General features: G+C 40.1%; 3 protein-coding genes across 5 annotated transcripts in view; all 3 read right to left on the reverse strand.

Annotated features, from left to right (window-relative positions):
* The window catches only part of LOC133457541 (protein NLRC3-like), a 549,537-nt gene that overhangs the window by 58,617 nt on the left and 473,059 nt on the right, over positions 1 to 17,861 (reverse strand). The window lies entirely within an intron of this gene.
* Positions 3,560 to 6,951, reverse strand: LOC133457561 (uncharacterized). The gene is made up of 3 exons (XM_061736937.1): positions 6,450 to 6,951; positions 5,199 to 5,425; positions 3,560 to 3,902 (listed from the first exon to the last, which is right to left on the reverse strand). The coding sequence occupies exons 1-3, from the start codon at positions 6,535 to 6,537 to the stop codon at positions 3,879 to 3,881; spliced, it is 339 nt and encodes a 112-aa protein (XP_061592921.1). The 5' UTR covers positions 6,538 to 6,951; the 3' UTR covers positions 3,560 to 3,878.
* LOC133457537 (nucleoprotein TPR-like) overlaps positions 10,150 to 17,861 on the reverse strand; it is a 57,023-nt gene continuing 49,311 nt past the window's right edge. For 2 of the 3 annotated variants that reach the window (XM_061736895.1, XM_061736897.1), the window contains exons 4-7: positions 14,218 to 14,823; positions 14,058 to 14,111; positions 12,703 to 13,896; positions 10,150 to 12,589 (exon numbers count right to left, since the gene is read on the reverse strand). In XM_061736895.1, the coding sequence (XP_061592879.1) occupies positions 10,908 to 12,589; positions 12,703 to 13,896; positions 14,058 to 14,111; positions 14,218 to 14,823 (3,536 nt within the window). In that variant the 3' untranslated portion in view covers positions 10,150 to 10,907. The remainder of the gene's footprint in view (positions 12,590 to 12,702; positions 13,897 to 14,057; positions 14,112 to 14,217; positions 14,824 to 17,861) is intronic. The other variant, XM_061736896.1, reaches the window with a different exon arrangement.

A 17,861-nucleotide genomic window follows, 5' to 3' on the forward strand; every position in this document is an offset into this window, starting at 1 on the left:
CTTTATCTCCTCCAGGCAGATGGAGAGTGCAGATGGTGATGGTGTAGTTTCAGAGGAGGTGGAACCAGTTTTAACGTACAGTTGTGTGTCATCGGCATAACAATGAAAAGAGAGTCCGTGCTTCCTAATGATGTGACCAAGAGGAAGGATGTAAAGGATGAAAAGGGTTGGACCGAGCACTGATCCTTGGGGGACCCCACAGGTGATGTTATGTATACTGGATTTGGCGTTCCCCAAGGCAACAAACTCAGTTCTTCCAGTGAGGTAAGAGTGGAACCATTTTAGGGCGGTGCCGGAGAGTCCGAAGGTGAACTGTAGGCGGTGTAGGAGGATCCTGTGGTCGACTGTATCAAATGCAGCGGTCAGGTCAAGCAGGACAAGGAGGGATGGAGAGCCAGCATCTGCTGCCATCAGCAGGTCGTTTGTGACCCTGACCAATGCTGTCTCGGTACTGTGAGCTGTGCGGAAGCCGGATTGAAATGTCTCAAAAAGGTGGTTTGCATGGAGATGGTTGTGAAGCTGAGCAGCGACCACTTTTTCCATTACTTTAGAAATGAATGGGAGGTTGGAGATGGGTCTGTAGTTTGTCAGGTCATCGGGGTCTAGAGTGGTCTTTTTAAGAAGGGGTCTGATGACGGCAGTTTTAAGGGCGGATGGAAGATAGCCAACTTGAAGAGAGTGGTTGATGATTTGGGTGATGAGGGGGCTTATGGCATGGACATTTGATTTTAAAAGACATGTGGGGAAAGGATCAAGGATGCACGTGGTGGGTTTCATTTTGCGGATGACAGCTTCAATCTCATGCTGTGTGGTGTCAAAGAAAAAAGAGAGAGAATGGGGAGAAGCTGTCTCTGGGTTTTCAATGGCCGGTGCAGGCAAAGGTGGGAGGCTGGATGGGAAAAGAGAGGAACGGATGGTATCCACTTTTGTGGTGAAAGTAGTGATGAAGTTATTGCATTTCTCCTCTGTGGGGTTAGAAAAGGAGGTGGTGTGAGGCTTTAGGAGATGATTAACAGTGGAGAAAAGTTTCTTGGAATTTCCAGGGCTATTGTTGATGATGGAGGAGTAAAACTGTGATCTTGCATTTGCTAGTGATTTGGAGTAGGTTTTCTGATGGTCACGGAAAGCCAGATTGTGGACAGCAAGCCCTGATGTTCGGAAACGCCGTTCGAGAGCATGCCCAGTTTCCTTCATTTTCCGTAGCTCCTGAGTGAACCAGGGGGCGGAGCGTGTGAAAGTTACAGTCCTTGTCTTAGTGGGAGCATGGGTGTCTAGGATGCTTTTGAGGAAGTTATTGTAGTAGTCCACTAAGTCAGCGATGGATAACAGTTCTGTGGAGGTGGACACATTATTGAGGTCAGAGGATAAAGAGGCCGGATTTATACGTTTGAGGTTTCTGAAACTGATTTGGCGTTTTGACTGATCCTTGCCTGCCTTGATTTTTTCAATAAATCTTTTGAACAGTTTTCCCTTTGTGTCTGCATTTCTGTCCATGTGTGCCTGACAAAAGGTGGACGTACATTTATTCAATTCTTTAAAAAATTATTTAGGGATATAAATTGGTACTGTCTGAAATAAAAAAAGGAACCGTGGCATTATATTCATTTTAATTGAATTTATCCTCCCTGCCAATGATAGTGGTAGAGATGACCACCTCTCCATATCTAATTTCGCCTTATCCAATGTTATTTTGAAGTTATCATTAAACAAGTCCTTATGTTTACTTGTTACAGTAACACCTAGATAAATGAACGTATCTTTGCATGTTGTGAAAGGATAAGCCTGGAATGATGATCTCCGAGCTTAATTGGGAAAAGAACACTTTTCTCCAGGTTAATTTTGTAACCAGACACCCCACCAAAATCTCTAATAATATCAAGGGCCACCGAGATGCTCATGACAGGCTTCGACAGGAAAAGAAGGAGGTCGTCAGCATACAGAGCCAGTTTATGAGTCAGCACTCCCCTTCGTAACCCCTCCAGTCCAGCAGCGCTCCTCAGCATTATTGCAAGGGGCTCAATAGCAATGTCGATGAGCAGGGGTGATAGAGGACATCCCTGTCTTGTACCCCGGAAGAGGGGGAAAGGTTCAGATATTGTACTATTTGTTCTTACCATAGCTTGGGGGCTCTTGTAAATGGTCTGAATCCACGATCTGAAGTTAGGGCCAAAACCAAATTTCTCAAGAGCGGTAAACAGATAGAAATATTGGTAACACTTTACAATAAGGGTCCCTTAATTAACGTTAGTTAATGCATTATTAAGCATTAATTAACAGTTTAATAATAGTTAAATAACCATTATTATGTATTACTTAACATTAATTAGCATATTAGTTAATGCATTAATAAACAGTTAGTTAATGCATTATTAAGCATTAATTAACAGTGTAATAATAGTTAAATAACCATTATTATGTATTACTTAACATTAATTAGCATATTAGTTAATGCATTAATAAACAGTTAATTAATGCCTACTGCTCAGAGTTAATTAATACATTAGTAAGCATTAATAAACGTTACATGATGTAATTATTTATCCTTATGTATGCATTACTTAGTATTAAGTAATACATTAGTTAATATATAAGTAAAACGTTAATAATGTCCCTAGTAATCATTTACTAATGGTGTTTATTTGGAGTGAATATGCATTAAGTAACAGCTACCTAATACATCTACTAATCATTTGCTAATGGTGTACATGTTTACTGGATGGGCATTATTAAACAACTATTTAGAGTCTTAAGTAATCATTTCCTAATGGTGCTGTGTATGTTATCAGGTAGCTTACCTGACCTTATGAACGGTAACCTGACATAAACCTTAATAAATGTATAGGAGTGGCTCATAACCATTACTTAACCATTAGTAAAGGCTTGCTGGACCCTTATTGTAAAGTGTAACACATTTATCCCTTAGGTAACACATTATTAATGCTTAACTGCCTCATAAGCATTACTTAACCATAATTAACCATTAGTAAAGGCTTGCTGGACCCTTATTGTAAAGTGTAACACATTTATCCCTTAGGTAACACATTATTAATGCTTAACTGCCTCATAAGCATTACTTAACCATTACTTAACCATTAGTAAAGGCTTGCTGGACCCTTATTGTAAAGTGTAACACATTTATCCCTTAGGTAACACATTATTAATGCTTAACTGCCTCATAAGCATTACTTAACCATAATTAACCATTAGTAAAGGCTTGCTGGACCCTTATTGTAAAGTGTAACACATTTATCCCTTAGGTAACACATTATTAATGCTTAACTGCCTCATAAGCATTACTTAACCATTACTTAACCATTAGTAAATTAAGCAATCACATATAAAGAAGTTTACACTTTTTATTTAAAACAAAATAAAACAGATAACAGATAACAGATAACATTTGTTATATGTATACATCTTATATATATATATATATATATATATATATATATATATATATATATATATATATATATATATATATATATATATATATATATATATATATATATATATACACACATCTGTGATAACAGATACGTAACAACAATTCGCACAGAGGAGAGCTTTGAACAAACATTATTTAGTAACATAATACAATAACACAGTATGATAGGCTGGCATAATTTTATCATCCTTCATTTTATGTATTGTAGCAGAAATGACTTCAGTGGCCTTTATAACCTCCTTGCATCTTTTAGCAAAGTCTGCCACCGTCTCCCCCTTCTCCACCTGATCATATTCTTCTGGAGCAGCTATTGCGAGCTCGGCAATCGCTGCAGTCCTCACAATAGTAAGTCTGTCTACTCCATACTTCTCCAAGGATTTGGCCATATTCTTCCCCGTCTGGAAAATGGCAAGGACTTCCTTGTACCGCTTCACCACATCACCTGGTCCTCCAACTAATATAAACACACAAGAACAAGAAGGAATGTATCATTTGAATCATGAGATTGATGAGAAGAAAAAAACAAATCATTGTATTTTACTGTTAATGTTCAATGTGCCGCGAGACACACTAATCCCATATGTGACACCTCAACACAGTGTAGAAGGATTTTCTGGCACAACTTCACCAAGGTACATGGAAACACCATGACACACACAGGGAATTATCAAGGCTAAATTGGGAGAAAAAGAGGGGAAAATGCTAAATAAAAATGGACACATTTGGGGTGAATCATTTTTGGAAATGAACATTAATTTGGACCGTACTGGTCCTTCTGGTACATCCCTCTATCAGCGTGCAGGGCTTGAATTTAGCACTCGCCACTTGCCATTTGCGACCAAAATTCCTCAAGTGGCGAGACAGATTTTCTTGCCACTTGGCTAGTTAGAAAAATCGAGATTCCCAACTTTTGTGCCATTTATAAATCAAATTGAGATTCCCAATACTGTGCGCACCATTGCACCTTTTTATTTTTTATTCTTGATGTCAACTCCGGGTGAACCGTCTGAGTCTGACTCTGAAGAATGAATAGTAAACACTCTGAAGAACAACTGGAGAAAATGGACCAATGCAATGTCTCAGTTTGACCAGCAGGGGACACACTGTATAGTTCCTTAAATGGTTTAGCTGGTGTCTTGTGGTTGTCTTAAGACAGGCTAGGTTGGTTGTTGTAGTCTTTATAAGACACTTTCGAGCTAATAATAAAAAGGCTGCTTGTTTTTAAATTCACTTGTTCGTTCTCATTTGGACATTTTTATCCAGCCCAGAATAAACACATTATTTATACAATACACCTGCTGCATTATAGAATATACAGACAGGACAGGATCAAAGTGTTACTTTGAAGGTGTAATGCTATATATTCCTCCATAAATGTTAGATTTACAATTAAGTAGGCAACTACTGAAATTAAATTATACAAGAACACATCATGCAATCTCATTTTCCACCAATAGTATAGTAGTACACTACTGAATGATAATTGTAGCGTATAGAAAAACAGGATTGATGTAATATGGTATTACGATGACTGCTATATACAAGTGATGTCGAAATACAAAAGTAAAGCAACGTTTTGGTTTTGGCTAGTAAAAAATCTGGTTGGCTAATAACTTTTTTCATCTACTAGCCACTTGGCTAGTAAGTCAAAAAGTTAATTTCAAGCCCTGTCAGCTTGTCATGAGAGATTGATCTACTTGTAGGGACAACAGACCAAGCCCAAGCCAGCCAAGAAATACGTTTCACATACCCCGCAGGCGAGAGCGATGTTTGCTTTTCTTCGCCTTTTTCTCCTTATCCTGTCAGAGCTGGATTCAGAGCTGGATTCAGAGCTGGATTCAGAGCTGGATTCAGAGCTGGATTCAGAGTCATCCTCACTGTCGTCTTCACTGTCATGCTGCATCTCAGATCCCCTCATCGCTTCATCATCACTGTCTTCTCTTCTGGACTGTTGAGCCTCCTTGAGACATGTCAAAGCTATGGATGCAAGGATTGATAGTTGATTACATCAGTTTGATTGCTTATTGTATACAAACACCTACAACAACAAACACAGCTATGACACAACTTTCGCACCCACAGCGTACACACCCATCATTCTTTAACCCTCGAGCATCCCTTAAAATTAATATACACTTTTTACCCATAGTCCAAATTTGCCTCATTGACTACCATCTCATAAAAGTGCAATAAAAATGTAATACATATTTATTTTCACTTTCACCACATAAAATCTTTTCAACAACTTCAGACCTAGCCATAGATATAAAGTTAATTATAATCTTTAAATATTATTTTTACAACTCCTGATTTTTTCAATAGAAAAATCACAAAATATGCAATATTTTCAAAAATTAGGTTCAAAGTGAAATATATTACAGCATTGACTATGTCAATAATTGATAACATTTATTTTGATGCATTATTATTTTTGGAACAATGAGAGTTCATTTAAAAAAACTTACACTCTTTACCTTCATGTCCAAATTTGCCCCATTGACTCCCATTATAACCACATATTTTTTATGTACTGTAATTCTTACCTATTATAATTTTTTTCAGACGAATTCCTAATAAATCTAAGCCTCTACCTTCAAAATACAGAGAAAACAGGTTTTATGTCTGGTGACCCCCCCAAAACTAGCAGGGGCAGCAGAGCTTCATCACATCAAGTTTCAGTGACGTCTCATCCATCCCGCTCCGTGTTTAGTTGGGGTCTTTCGTTTAAAAAAGTGTCAGCCTTCACGAGGTGTATTAGCTTCTACACACACCCTTTCAGTTACATGACTGAGAAGTCAGTCTTTCAAATTTACCGACGTAAACTTCTTCTTCTCCATTATTCAAGTGTTACTGAGTCAAATATGCAGCATCTTTTTGAAAAGTTTACATTTTGTCAGAATTATGTATTTGTTATGACAACTCGAATTGTGAACTTTTCAAAAAAAGTGTCATAAAGTTAACATTAAGAGCTAACAGTTTAACGTAGTTAGATTAATCTTACCATGTTTTCCAGATGAATTTCCCTTTTCCGCTTTTTCCTTCTGCGTGGTTATCCTGGTCCTGCGAGGTGAGACTCCGAGCTCATCCATCCTGAGACGCTTCTGTAGATGGGGCCGCGGTCAGTGCGCGCAAAGAAAAAAGTGCGGCGTGCGGCGTTCAGGCCAATTCGGAACTAAGGCTTTTAACTAAGGCCTAATATTGGTGCTCCTACTCGGGAAATTCAGAGTCTTCTTGGAGAATCAGTTTTCTGACATCACACAACAATGTCTAATGTCAATGTCTGGAACGCTTTGAAGACAGAAATGGGAGTTTTCAATGGGGAAACCCAGAGTTCTGAGGTGTCATGAACGCAGCATTGGCGCGCACCAGTACTCAGGAGTTATCGCGGTGTAACCTGGGTGGAACTGCCTTGTAGGAGGAGCAGGATTTTCTGGCAGGACGGACAGTAATTTTAACAGGATAGCCATTTACCAAGCTGCACGTTTCATTTTAGGAGCACTTTAGTGGGTTTCATTTTAGTGGGTTAAAGTTAGCAAACAAGTTGAGTGAGCTGACAGAAGGCAAAAAAAAAAAAATCCAGTAAACATGTACACCATTAGCGAATGATTAGTAGATGTATTAGGTAGCTGTTACTTAATGCATATTCACTCCAAATAAACACCATTAGTAAATGATTACTAGGGACATTATTAACGTTTTACTTATGTATTAACTAATGTATTACTTTATACTAAGTAATGCATACATAAGGATAAATAATTACATCATGTTACGTTTATTAATGCTTACTAATGTATTAATTAACTCTGAGCAGTAGGCATTAATTAACTGTTTATTAATGCATTAACTAATATGCTAATTAATGTTAAGTAATACATAATAATGGTTATTTAACTATTATTACACTGTTAATTAATGCTTAATAATGCATTAACTAACTGTTTATTAATGCATTAACTAATATGCTAATTAATGTTAAGTAATACATAATAATGGTTATTTAACTATTATTAAACTGTTAAATAATGCTTAATAATGCATTAACTAACGTTAATTAAGGGACCCTTATTGTAAAGTGTTACCGAAATATTCTATTCTATCGAAGGCCTTATGGGCGTCTAGGGAGATCACAACCTCAGGTTCAATGTTTTCCTCCGCAGTATACATCACATTGAACAGGCGACGAATATTATTGGAGAGTTGTCTCCCAGAAACAAACCCTGTCTGATCAGGATGTATTGTTTTACCTATAATAGGCTCAATCCTAGTCGCCAATACTTTGGTCAATATCTTATAATCACATCCCAGTAAACTAACAGGACGGTATGATTCGCATTTAAGTGGATCCTTATTTTTCTTAAGGAGCACAGAGATCATAGCCTGTGACATCGTTTGAGGCAGAGCCTTTTTATCAAAAACTTCCCCGTATACCCTGCAGAGCAGGGGTATTAGTTTGGGGGCAAATGCCTTGTAAAATTCACTTGGGAACCCGCCAGGGCCTGGTGACTTACCCGTCTTCATATTCCGAATCGCATTCTCTATCTCCCTTGCAGACAACGGTTCCTCTAGGCTATCTCCATCCGCCCTTTCTAAGGCTGGTGCTTGCAGCTCATCAAAAAATCTCTTCACACGCTCCCTGTTATTTATTTCTGAGGTGTACAGGTCCTTATAAAAGGACTTAAATTGATGATTAATACCCTTCTGATCTATAATTGTATTTCCTAAAATATCCCCAATCTCCACTATCCTACCTGTAGCTGCTGATCGTTTCAGTTGGTGGCTCAAGAGTTTGCCTGCCACCATGCTCATAAAGATCCTGTCTTGACCTAAAATATAGGTCCTCCTCACGTTGACTCATCAGTACATCGTATTCAGTTTGGAGCTAAATCTTCTTTCGACATAACTCTTCAGAGGGGGCTATAGAGTGTGCCAGGTCGACCTCCTTTATTGCTTTCATTATATCAGTAGTGTGTTTCATCCTTCTTTTCCTTTCACCTGCACTATATGAAATAATTTGAGCTCGTATATAAGCTTTCATGGTTTCCCATAAGGTGCCACAACTTGTTCATAAATTTTGTAAAATTTGTCAAATCTGCTAACAGTCTGGTATTAAGACGCCATGTTCACTGGGTTGGCGTTTTCTCAGGAAAGCAAAGTTTCAATATGACTGGACCGCGTTACACCAACGCAGAGCTACGGCGGAAGTGATACTAGTAGCTGATTGGCCGATATGTGATCATCATCATCATCATCATCCTTATCATCATCTTTATCATCACCTTCATCGCCTTCATCATCACCTTCATCATCATCACCATCATCATCATCACCATCATCATCATCATCATCGCTACCACCATCATCACATATCGGCCAATCAGCTACTAGTATCACTTCCGCCGTAGGCTCTGTACTTATCTTGTGTATAGCGTATATCAGTGTGTTTGGTATTACTGGTGGTGCAGGAAGACATGAACCCATTCATTTTCCCACAAAGTCTTTTTTACAAAAATATTTGTTAAGCATAGAACCAAGTTAAAAATGATCATAAAAGACAGACATTGGGAGACGGATATTGGGAGACAGGCACAGAGACAGACAAGACAGACATTGGGAGACAGGCACAGAGACAGACAAGACAGACATGGGGAGACAGTTTGTTATGCTCTATATTGCTATATTGTACTGGTAAATGTCCTTCCTGTAAAGTTAAGTGACTTCAACATTGAGTTATTGAAAGCAGAGATGTAGTCTTTAGACACAGGCCAAGGATGTGGCCTGGAGGAAGGTCTGAGAGACGTGCCCAGCGACATCGGAGGACAGCCGTCATTCCCCTAACGTCCGGGCTCCCCTGCCCCACCTGTGGAAGGGTGTGCGGCTCACGCATCGGCCTCCACATCCACATCAACAGCGCTGCATAGCTTGTTCGCCTACTTGTCCCACTCATGGTTGCAGCTCCTCTTTTAGTAGATGCAGGCTCATATCATATATATATTCTGAACCCTAACTGAACAACTTCAAACAGATCATTTCTATACAAATGGTCACATAACTGGCTGCAACTAATTTTTTTCCAGAATTTTAGATACAAATGGAAGGTTGGAAATTGGTCTATAATTAGCTAAAATGTCTCGGTCAAGAGAAGGTTTTTTAAGTAAAGATTTAATTACTGCAAATTTAAAAACCTGTGGTACATATCCAAAGTCTAGGGATAAGTTGATCTGGTCCAGTATTGTCGCACCAATAAGAGAAAAGATTTTTTGAGTAGTGAAGTTGGTATGGGGTCTAACAGACACATGGTTTATTTAGTTCTATTGATAACGGAGGAATTTGTTAAAGCTGAAGAAACTACATAGCCGCTACCGGGTGGGCCTGGTTGATTTCTTCTCTAATTTTGATGATTTTACTGTTAAAGAAGCTCATAAAGTCTGCATTATTGAGAGCTGCAGGAATGTCAGCCTGGCTACAGCACCGAACAGAAAAACTGGGTTACTTTTGTTATCCTCTATCAATGATGAATAATAAGCTGTTCTAGTCTTGTGAAGGGCTTCTTTATATACCATTAGAATATTTTCCAAAAAAGTCCAAATGACACATCCTAATCTGAGTTTCTTAGTCAGACTGTCGTAAACTCTGATGTTGCTCCTTCTTAAAAGCATATAGAAAAAAAAGAACACTGAGACCAATATCATTATTCTCATTTTTAATCTCTTATACAGTGTACATTTTTACCTCTAAAATCACAAAACATGATTACTACTTTATAATGAAAAAAACATAAACAATCATTCAAATGTTCTGCATAGAACAGACAATATAATTCACCTCTTTAAAAAACAAAAACAAATGAACATTTATAGCAATTAACTTATAAATCTTACAGGAAAACCTCTTACTTTAACTGCAAGTACTTGAAGTTTTCATACTGGACTCTGGGCAATAAAAGTCCTAGGTTTACCAAAATAACAGAGTTTGGTAACTGGTGACGATGCCACCGGTTAAAAGCCAATCTACCTTAGAAGAGACTTCTGACCACCTGATTGAGCCATGGCAAAGACACAAGAATCCACGGTGTTGTTTATGTTACAGAATAACAGTGAAGGAAGGAGTCCGAACACAAACCTTTGAACCAGCAGCTGTGACAAATGTGTACAAAATAAAACACAATTAGTGGTTTACCATTGGTGGAAAATCAGATTGTTATTTATATTTTGTGAATATATTTTCCTTTTATCTTTTATTATTCTTCTCTAATTTTAGATTTCTTAGTCTTTGGGGTGTGTATACATAGGTTTGTCTGTTTATACATAAATATCTAGGTAAATTAAAAATCCCCTTTGTCTATCTGTTTTTCATTCTGTGGAGCGTAGGTTGATTTTCTCACTTTAGACATATTTGAAGTTGTCACCAAGTATGAGTCTTGAATATTTGTGACCACTGTAGAGATATTTCTACCAACTCATAAAATGCTGCACTGGAATTTTTTCTCACTTTCATATAACCATTCTTTCATTTCACTCATTTGACTTGTCTTTATCTCATCAAGACACCTTTCAATCATTGCACTTATTTCAATTTCATGATTTTTCTGCAGGTTCTCTTTTTCCTCCTCCTTTACTCTTTTCATTTCCTTCTCTTGTCTCATCAGTAATTCCTTGGCATCGATCAGATTTTTGCGTTTCATTGAAAAAGCCACTACCAACTCATTGATTTCTCTTAGACGGTTGTCCCTCTTTTGTTTTTCGGTTGTTTCTTTGAGGGCCTTTAAGAGGTCATACTTTTCATCTCTTTCCTTTACCTCCCTCTTGTGTGCTTCCTTCTGATCTGACAGTTTCTTCTTATATTTCTCCTGGAATTCATTTTTCTCTTCAGCACTCTTCCTGACTTCGTCTTCAAACTTCTTCTGCAGATTTTCTAGTTTTTCTTCTAATAGTTTTTTTTCTTTTTCCTCCTTTTCTCTTCTGATGTTTTCCTCCTCCTTCATTTTATTTTCATACATTTCTCTTTCCTTCTTGTATTGTTCCTCGAGTTCTTTCAGTTGTTTCTGCTCCTTCTGTGTTCTCTCTTCATCTTCTTTCTTTTGTTTTTCCACCAATTCTTTACGTTCTTTCTCAAAATCCTCCTTATCCTTTCTCATCTTTTCTCGGGTCTGTTCCAACTCTCTGCTAACGGTTTTCTTTTCCTCTTTTTCTGACTGCATTTGTTTGTCCAACATTTCAAGCTGTGTGTTCCATCTCTGGCGATGTTCTTCGTCACTACGTTCCCTTTCCCTCCTCTCCTCTTCCCTCTTTTCCTGTTCCCTCTTTTTCTCTTCTTGCTCTTTATTTATATTTTCCTCCATTTCCTTGAGTTTCAGCTGAGTTTGCTTTTGTAGTTTTTCTCTCTCTTCTTCCATTTTTCTTTTCATTTCTTGCATTTCTTCTTCATGTTTTCGTGTGAGTTCCTCCTTTTCTCTCTGTATTTCTTCTGCCTTCTCTTGCAGGATTCTCTCCATCTCCTTCTTTATTGCTGCTTCAGCTTCTTGCAGCAGCTCATTGGTGTAGCAGTTTCCTCTGTTTCTCTTCAACATGTCATCAGCCTTTCTTATCAGATCTCTGACCTGTTGACGATTATTTTTATCATAGTTATTGAACACGTGGTACCTTCCTCCACAGTCATGGATCAGCTTCTGAAACGAGTCATCGCCCTCTTTGATGTAATCTTCAACAGATTTTCCTTCATGTTCTAATGTGTCACCTCGTGTAAAAAGGATGATAGTGAACTGTTCTGAATTCTTGCCAAAAGCTTCCCTGATGAGTTTGAGTGTGTCCTTCTCCTCGGGGGTGAATCTGCCGATCTGCATCACCACCAGGAAGACGTGTGGTCCTGGAGACAGAAGACTGATGCACTTCAGCGTTTCCTCGTTGACCTCGTCATGTGACAGAGTCGAGTCAAACAGACCGGGAGTGTCGACCACAGCAACAGCACGACCGTCCACTTCACCCACTTCTTTCTGACAGCGTTTGGTGACTGAACATGGGTTTGATTCAGCTTTAAACTCTCTTCTTCCTAAAATGGTGTTTCCTGAGGAGCTTTTTCCACAGCCGGTCTTCCCAATCAGAACGATCCTGAGAGAGTCTGAGCTCTGCTGCTCTTCATCACCTGCAACATCATAAAAAAGTACATATTAGCTGGAAATGTCAGCAGTTTCTATCTCATGGTTCCAGTTGTTTCTGAGCAGTGAGAGATGAGAGTTTACCCTGAGCGTTACTTACACATCTGTGCTTCTTTCAGCTTCTTTACTTCAGCTCTCAGTGCAGTGATGTCTCTCTCTTTTTGTACGTCTCTTTCTATTTGGACCTTCGTGAATGTTTTTGCTGAGTAACTGCAGATGTTTTTGAGTTGGTTTATATTTTCAACAGCATCCAGCAGCTCTGGGACCTGCTGATTACTCTTAATGTTGAAGATGAGTGATCTCCCTCCACAGCTCTGGCGGAGCTCCTGGATGTCTTTGCTCTTTTCCACAAAGTTAACCACATCTGGATGGGTGGGATCTGAGTCCACGGTGAACAGAATCATGGTGAAGTCATTGACCCGAGAGCTGAATGTGTTCTGGATGGTCTGCAGCTCCCTCTTGTCCTCATTGGTGAGTGGATCCACAGGTAGGACCAGGACGAAGGCGTGGACGCCCTCAGGTTCACAGAGGGAGACACACTTCAATGATTCCGCCATCACTTCCTCTGGAGGTTTTTCACCCAAGGCCGGCAGCTCCACCAGGGAAACCTGACGTCCAAACACTTCTCCTTGATTCTGGACACACACTGGTGAGTTGGAGACTGAACGAAGGTCTGTCCCACCTAAAATGGCCTTGGCTGCCAAGGTTTTCCCTGCCCCTTGTCTCCCAAACAGAACCAGGTTTAAAACTGGTTTATTTTGTTGCTCTTCAGTCATGGAGGTTTGTATGAGTTTATTTGCTGTTTTTTCAATCTTCTCCATCAATGATTCCTTGTTATCTGCAAACAGGTAGTGGTGTCTTCCCTCACAATCTTCCAGGAGTTCCCTGACTCTCATGTCATTTTTATGTGTCATGATGACCATTGAATGTTTGAGGGAATCTTGCCCAAATAGCTTCATGATGAACTTCAGCTTTAGTCTGTTCTCTTCAGAGAAATTAGACACATTCACAAACAGCAACAGAACATTTGGTCCTGGAGAACAGAGCTCCATACAACAATCCACCTCTCTTTTTATTTTATCCTTAGATAAGCTGAACATGTCTGGTGTGTTCACTACTGTTACTGTTTTCCCTCTCCACTCTCCACAGGCTACACAACTTGATGATTTTTGAGTCCAAACATCTATGACTTGTTTTGAATGGAAATCTTGAGACTGGACGATAAAATCAACAAGTTTCTTCTTTTTGTCCTCACTTGTCCCCAACAGCACAATCCTGAGTTCAGATGCTGTGACTTAACAAAGAGATGCAGTCATGAATTAAGATCGTTGTGTGTATTTTGTTCCACATTTAAGCAAAAAAAAACATCTTAACATATTTAATAAAAGAATGAAGTCTGGATTTTTTCAAAATATGTCCCTTCTTCTTGATTAACTTGAGATTGAATTTACTTACGTTCAGATGGAGGGTTTCTCCAAAACATTGACATTGGAGACAACATTTTTTTACCTGTGAAAAATGTCAGACTGTTTTACTTGTTTTAACGCAGTGAATTAAGGATCTAATTGAACAAGATTTTAACTCATTTACTTCTTAAAAGTCTTTCTGGACTTACCAACACCTTTGAGTCGAGTTGTCCAACTTTTTTGTCCTGAGTGATCACCTGGTGAAGTTGTTTCTTCAAATACTCCATAGGTCACATGTTCTCCGTTGTTCTCTTTTACAATTTGATCCAAGCGTGTCAGCAGCTCTGAACGGTCGATGTCCCTCATCTTCAGGTGTCCGTGTCTGCACTTTATGATCATCTCTTTCAATGTTGGATTTTCCATGTGGCTTTCCCTCAACCCTGAGCTCTCCTGTCTGGGTGTCACCAGTATCAAGCATTGATCAAATGATTGATCGTTGTAAGTTTCAAGGATTCTGCAGAGCGTCTCTTTGTGTTCCTCATTGAAGTCTTCAGGATGTAGGACCAACAGGAACACATGAGGTCCAGGATCAGAGACTCCGGCACAGTGTTTCAGGAACTCGTTCAGTTTGTCCTCTGTAGGACTCAGCAGGTCTGGAGTGTTGATGACTGTTACATGTTTGTTTCTAAACTGCCTGGTTGTTCTGGTGCAGCTGAGAGATTCTGTGTTGAAGTTGTTGTGGTCCAGTAATAAGTTATCCACTGAGTTCCTCTGACTCCAGCTGCTCCCCAGCAGAACAACCCTCAGCTCAGACACTGGAATTATAGAACAAAGTAAAATAATTCACAAACTGCAACTTAAAGGAGTGTAGAGGAATTGGTGTTTTGGATATATAGTCATTTGGTTGAAATCTAACACTGGGAACCTCTCAAGAAACCCTCAAATGATCCCCTGGAGCATTTGAGGGGAATCCTCCCCTCAAATGCTCAAATGCCCCATTTGAGCATTTGAGTGCTCAAATGGTCTCCAGATTTTAAGAGAAGACACAAGACTTGGGAGGCGGCACCTGTTGTTGATTATTTTTAATTATGAATTAATAAATCAATCTTGTGTGATGGCCTATGTTATATTGTGTCTCAGTCCCTCTCTCTGTTTTCCTCTTCGAGGTGGAGCCAGCTGATTGCTAGATCTGGAGCACCTGGGCTGGGTGCTCCTCAGGAAGAGAAAAGGCTGGGGCTTCAGTCTCTCTTTCTCTCTCTTTTCATCCTGGCAGCACTCCTTTTGGTTTTGTTGAGCCTTTTGCACACACAACACCATACAGCACATTTACACACATCCACATGCATACTACTGATTTTACTGACTTTACACATCCCATTCCTTATCTTATTTGTGATTATTTGATTTACCTTAATAAATATCTTAATTTACTAGTACGTTGCGTCCTTTCCCCTTCTTTTGTCATGGCCTTTGAGCCAGGGTTATGACAAATGGGGGCTCGTGCCGTGTTTTTCCCGGTTATTTTGCGTCTAGGTAAGCTTTAATGAGTGAAGTGTGCGCCATTGTTTTGTTTAATACCTAGTTGTGCAGTTTAGTGCTTGCAGCTTTAGGTTTGATAAAGTTGTAGCAGCTTGTTGAGGGCCTGTTTTGGGCTGCAGTCTGGTTTGGCACAGGTGTGCGTAATTAGTTTGGAGTGCGCGCCCACAGTTTTGTTTGTTAGTGCAGGTGGCTGCACGGTTGTTTGTTTGTTTAAGGGAAAGGACTTTAAGTTTGGAGTGCTTTTGCAGGGTAAGTAACTAAGTTTGTTTGTGGCTTTGCACGAAGTTTTGGGTTACTTACCTGTTTCTTTTGAGGGAGCTTTTTGGCTTGTCTGTCCTGTTTGCGCTATTTTCAGCTGGATCGACAGGGTGGCTGTGCGTAGTTGTCTGTGAATTGGTGCGGAGTTTTTCTTATTTTAGTTTGAGTTGGAGATTGCCGGTGGTCCTGTTATCGGTTTTGTTTGGTTATAGGTTTACCTTGGTTTTTCTTATTTAGTGGGGAAAGTGCGTGGTCCGACGGCCCATTGCGTGGCTGGCCCTGTGCTGAACCTTCTTTTGTTCTTTTTGGCTGGGATCTCCATCTCCTTTTGTTTCATTATTTTTGGGTTAACCTTTTCCCTTTGTTTTGGGAAAGATAGCGGGGGGAACTCCAAGCCGAGCGGAGGATTATTCCTCTTTGGTGCGCACAGTTGCTTGTCGGGTCCGGTTGTGTGCGTAAAGTTTGTTCTTGTTGTTCGGTCTAAGTATTTATCATGTCTGTGGTGGACGCATTTATTCCCAATCCGTCTCAGGAGGCTTTGGATGCGCTTTCAAAGGAGCAGTTGCTCGCGGTTGCAGATCATTTTTCAGTGGAGGTTGTGGGAGACAGGCGTCTCAAGGATAATATTAAAACTGCTATAAAATCTAAGTTGGTGTCGCTTGAGCTCATGTCAGGCGAGGAAGAAGTGGTTTTTGATTCAGATTTTGGTGAGGCCACAGCTTCTGTTGCACCTACGGTGGCTGTGCCTGCACACGGGTTAACTTTTGAGCAGCAGAGGGAGATTTTGTTGTTACAACTTAGAAAACATGAATTGGAAAATAAAACACATGAATTGGAAAGTAAAACACGGATTGAAATAGCGAGATTCCGCCATGAGTCAGAGATGGCACAGTTGGAGTTGCGAAAGCATGTCTGTTAAGGGCGAGCAGGGGTCTAAGTCTTCTGTGGATCGCTTTGATATAAACAATTTGCGTTGGCTGCCACAGTTTAATGAAAGGGATCCAGATACTTTTTTTCTACTGTTTGAGCGTGTGTCCAAGGCTAGAAATTGGTCTGATGCAGACTGTGCCCTGATGTTACAGTGTGTCCTCTCAGGGAAAGCGCAGGAGGCTTATTCGTCTTTGAGCCTTGAGGACAGCTCTAGTTACGTTAAGATAAAAGCGGCGGTGCTTAAAGTATACGAACTCGTGCCGGAGGCGTATCGCCAGCGATTTAGGTCCTGGGAGAGGAAAAATGGTCAGACATATGTGGAGTTCACTAGTGACCTGTCCACTCACTTTAAGCGGTGGTTAGCTGCGCTTGACGTCACTGAGTTTAACAGTTTGTGTGATCTGATTCTGGAGCAGTTGAAAAATTCTTTGCCAGAACGCATAGCCACGTACATCATAGAGCAGAAAGTCACTACTGCTGCTGGTGCTGCTGTATCAGCGGATGAGTATATGTTGCTTCATAAAAGCAGTTTCAGGGAGCGCCCTGTTGCTCGTGATGTTGGGGGGCGTGGAACTGGGGCTGATGACACGTTTGAGAGGCAGCGTTCAAAGAAAGCTGGTTTTGGGAGGTTTGACTCCAAGGCAGGTGGCAGTTTTGACAGTGGCAATGTTTGTAACTATTGCCATGAGAAAGGGCACTGGAAGGCAGATTGTCCTGTGTTAAAATCTAAAGCCGGGGGAAGGAGATCTGGTGTTAGGCCTGCTGCCTTTGCTGCACCTGTTAAGAGTTGCTGTGTGTCGGAGGTGTTTGTTCCTCACTCCTGTGAACCAGATGTGTTGGCAGCTTATGCTCATTTCGTTCGTGATGGTTTTGTGTCACTTGTAGGGAGTGATGTGAAGGTCCCCATAAAAATTCTGAGGGATACTGGGGCGTATGATTCCTACATTGTTGACTCCGTTTTACCTTTGTCTGAAGAGTCTGACACTGGTGACCGTGTTCTCAGTCGGGGGATGGGGTTAGAAATTCTCCCTGTTCCGTTGCATAAAATGTTCCTTGAATGTGAGCTGGTTAAAGGCGAGGTGGCTGTTGGGGTGCGGCCGGCATTGCCTATTGATGGTGTGCATTT

Source organism: Cololabis saira, chromosome 12 (assembly GCF_033807715.1).
Source record: "Cololabis saira isolate AMF1-May2022 chromosome 12, fColSai1.1, whole genome shotgun sequence".
Lineage (NCBI taxonomy): Eukaryota > Metazoa > Chordata > Actinopteri > Beloniformes > Belonidae > Cololabis > Cololabis saira.